This window comes from Frankliniella occidentalis, unplaced genomic scaffold (genome assembly GCF_000697945.3).
Source record: "Frankliniella occidentalis isolate FOCC.00 unplaced genomic scaffold, Focc_3.1 Scaffold31, whole genome shotgun sequence".
Lineage (NCBI taxonomy): Eukaryota > Metazoa > Arthropoda > Insecta > Thysanoptera > Thripidae > Frankliniella > Frankliniella occidentalis.
In genome coordinates, this window is record NW_026267161.1 from 1,450,125 (window position 1) to 1,452,214 (window position 2,090).

Here is a 2,090-nt window from a genome sequence, read left to right on the forward strand (position 1 = left end):
CCCTCTCTCCCTCTCCCCCTCTCTCCCTCTCCCCCTCTCTCCCTCACGCTCTCACGCTCTCATTCGCCTGGCTCGCCCTGGCCTCTCAAAGTGTTTTTGCTATCGGGGGGGGCGGCTAGTTTTGTGCAAGCTAACTTTTCGCTTACATTGAAAAGAAGCGAACTTTTTCAATTTGCAAAGGATTGGCGAGAGGAAGCGAGTGAGGAAGGGAGAAACGCATGGCCCCAGTGATGTGTAGGCTTTAAAAGTACGCGGGCCCCCGCGGGATGGGCGGAGGGGTCGAAGCGCCTCATTTGAGGTTCTGTTTGACCGAGTTGGGCTCGCCGCCCTTCTGCACGATTCGATTGGTTCCCACTAATAGCTTGGCCACCGCGGATGTGCCTCGTCGATAACCCGTGTAGATTTACGTATAGGATTTTGTGTAGATGTAATTAATAAGAATTACTTTGGAGGCGGCCCACCCGTTTTACTCTTACGATATAAAAACAAAAGGTAGGACTCGGCGCATTTTAAGGACTCCCCCGTGTGGGTGTGGAATTTCAGGCTTTAGTGTGCCACACCGGAAAAACAATGGTAGGACTTATTAATGCCTTTTTGGGAGTGTCAAATTGTTATATGCCGGTATAGAAGTCGTATAGAAGGCACGACATTCTCCAAAGGTATCAAAATTTAGTACCTTTATTGGTTACTTTTAATGCCTTTTTAGGGGTATTATAACTTCTAATGCCTTCGCAAAGGTATAATATACTCCTACACTCCAAGTTTTTCCGGTGCAGCGATAGGTAAATTGAAAGTCGGTTGTCAGTAGCGTGGTTGGTGGGGTTGGGAGCTGAGGGTAGGGCGATGGGGCGAGGGGAGCGGAGGAGGGGGTGGGGGCAGCGGCGGACACCCGTGGAGCAGTCAGTGGCTTGGTGCCAAAGAGGGGCAACCAACATGGCGATTACCATTAAGAGGCAAATTCCTTTACATTCAGTGATTTTTATTTTTCCCACTACTGTTTTCGTCAGAGAGGTTTCCGGAAGAGTGGTTTGGCGCTAAGGGGTGCGGGACTGGGGGGCCGCCCCGATGGTTGTGATACGGAGGGGTTGGTTTGGCAACAGAGGCGGTGGGTTGAGACCTTTTCCTTCTCTTTTTTCCCCGTTTCCTTTCTCCCTCAGAGCTCACCGGCAAATCCCACCTAATGGGGCGTTGGAGACATTCACGTTGTACGGCCGACTGGGAAAGGTTTGGCGGTAGGGCATTGGGCAGGAGGAGTTTGTGTGCGTCTTAAACAGCAGCCGATAAACAAAGTCCGAATGTGAAATAAAATTCAATCATGTTTCTTTTCTTGCAGACAAAATCGTGCGGGTCAAGGACGGCAAGTACGGCCACGTGAACCCCGACGCGCCGGCAGGCTGGGACGGCATGATGGGCGAGCTCATCCGAATGGTAAGAGGGACCAGTCGACATTTTCCTCCCTTTTCCTCGATCGCGGCAGTGCCTTTTACGCAGGGGGAGCAACAACATCCTTTTTGAAAGTTGTTGCCAATCCCTTCCAAGATCGTTGCAGCGGTTGCCACGACTAGAGCAGCACTTCGGCGGCATCGGTCCGTCAAAAGCCCCTCCGCCTCCCCCCAACCACCTCTCTCTCTCTCTCTCTCTCTCTCTCTCTCTCTCTCCCTACTTCTCCCCTCTCCCCCTCTCTTTATCTCTGTCTCTTTCCATAAGGCAGTGGCCTTTGAGAGAGAGAGAGAGAGAGAGGCGGGGGCGATCCCCTTGCACTCTCCCTCTCTTGGCACCATCTTTACGATCATTTCCTATTTGACTTTCGTCGGAGTTTTCTCCCCACCGAGGCATCGAATGTGGGGAAGGAAGGGCACTAAAGGGACCCCGTTCTCAATACACGGATTATGCAAAGGGGCGGCGTGGAGTGTGAGAGAGAAGAGAGAGCAAGACAGAGCGGGTGTGTTAGTGCGAACTACGGGGTGGCGGGTTCGTGTGGAGAGAGAGAGAGAGCTTTTCAAGCCAAGAGGCCACTCTCTCTCCCGAATTCTCAATCTCATGACCTCGCTTCAAGTCTTCATCGTCGTATCCAACCCCCATCTATTTCT

The 2,090-nt window shown here is 52.2% G+C and overlaps 1 protein-coding gene across 1 annotated transcript in view; it reads left to right on the forward strand.

Annotated features, from left to right (window-relative positions):
• LOC113212769 (glutamate receptor 1-like) overlaps positions 1 to 1,515 on the forward strand; it is a 355,157-nt gene extending 353,642 nt beyond the window's left edge. Inside the window, exons 9-11 of the mRNA XM_052265819.1 lie at positions 1,008 to 1,026; positions 1,158 to 1,232; positions 1,334 to 1,515. Of these exons, the coding sequence (XP_052121779.1) occupies positions 1,008 to 1,026; positions 1,158 to 1,232; positions 1,334 to 1,515 (276 nt within the window). The remainder of the gene's footprint in view (positions 1 to 1,007; positions 1,027 to 1,157; positions 1,233 to 1,333) is intronic.
• Positions 1,516 to 2,090: the final 575 nt, after the last annotated feature.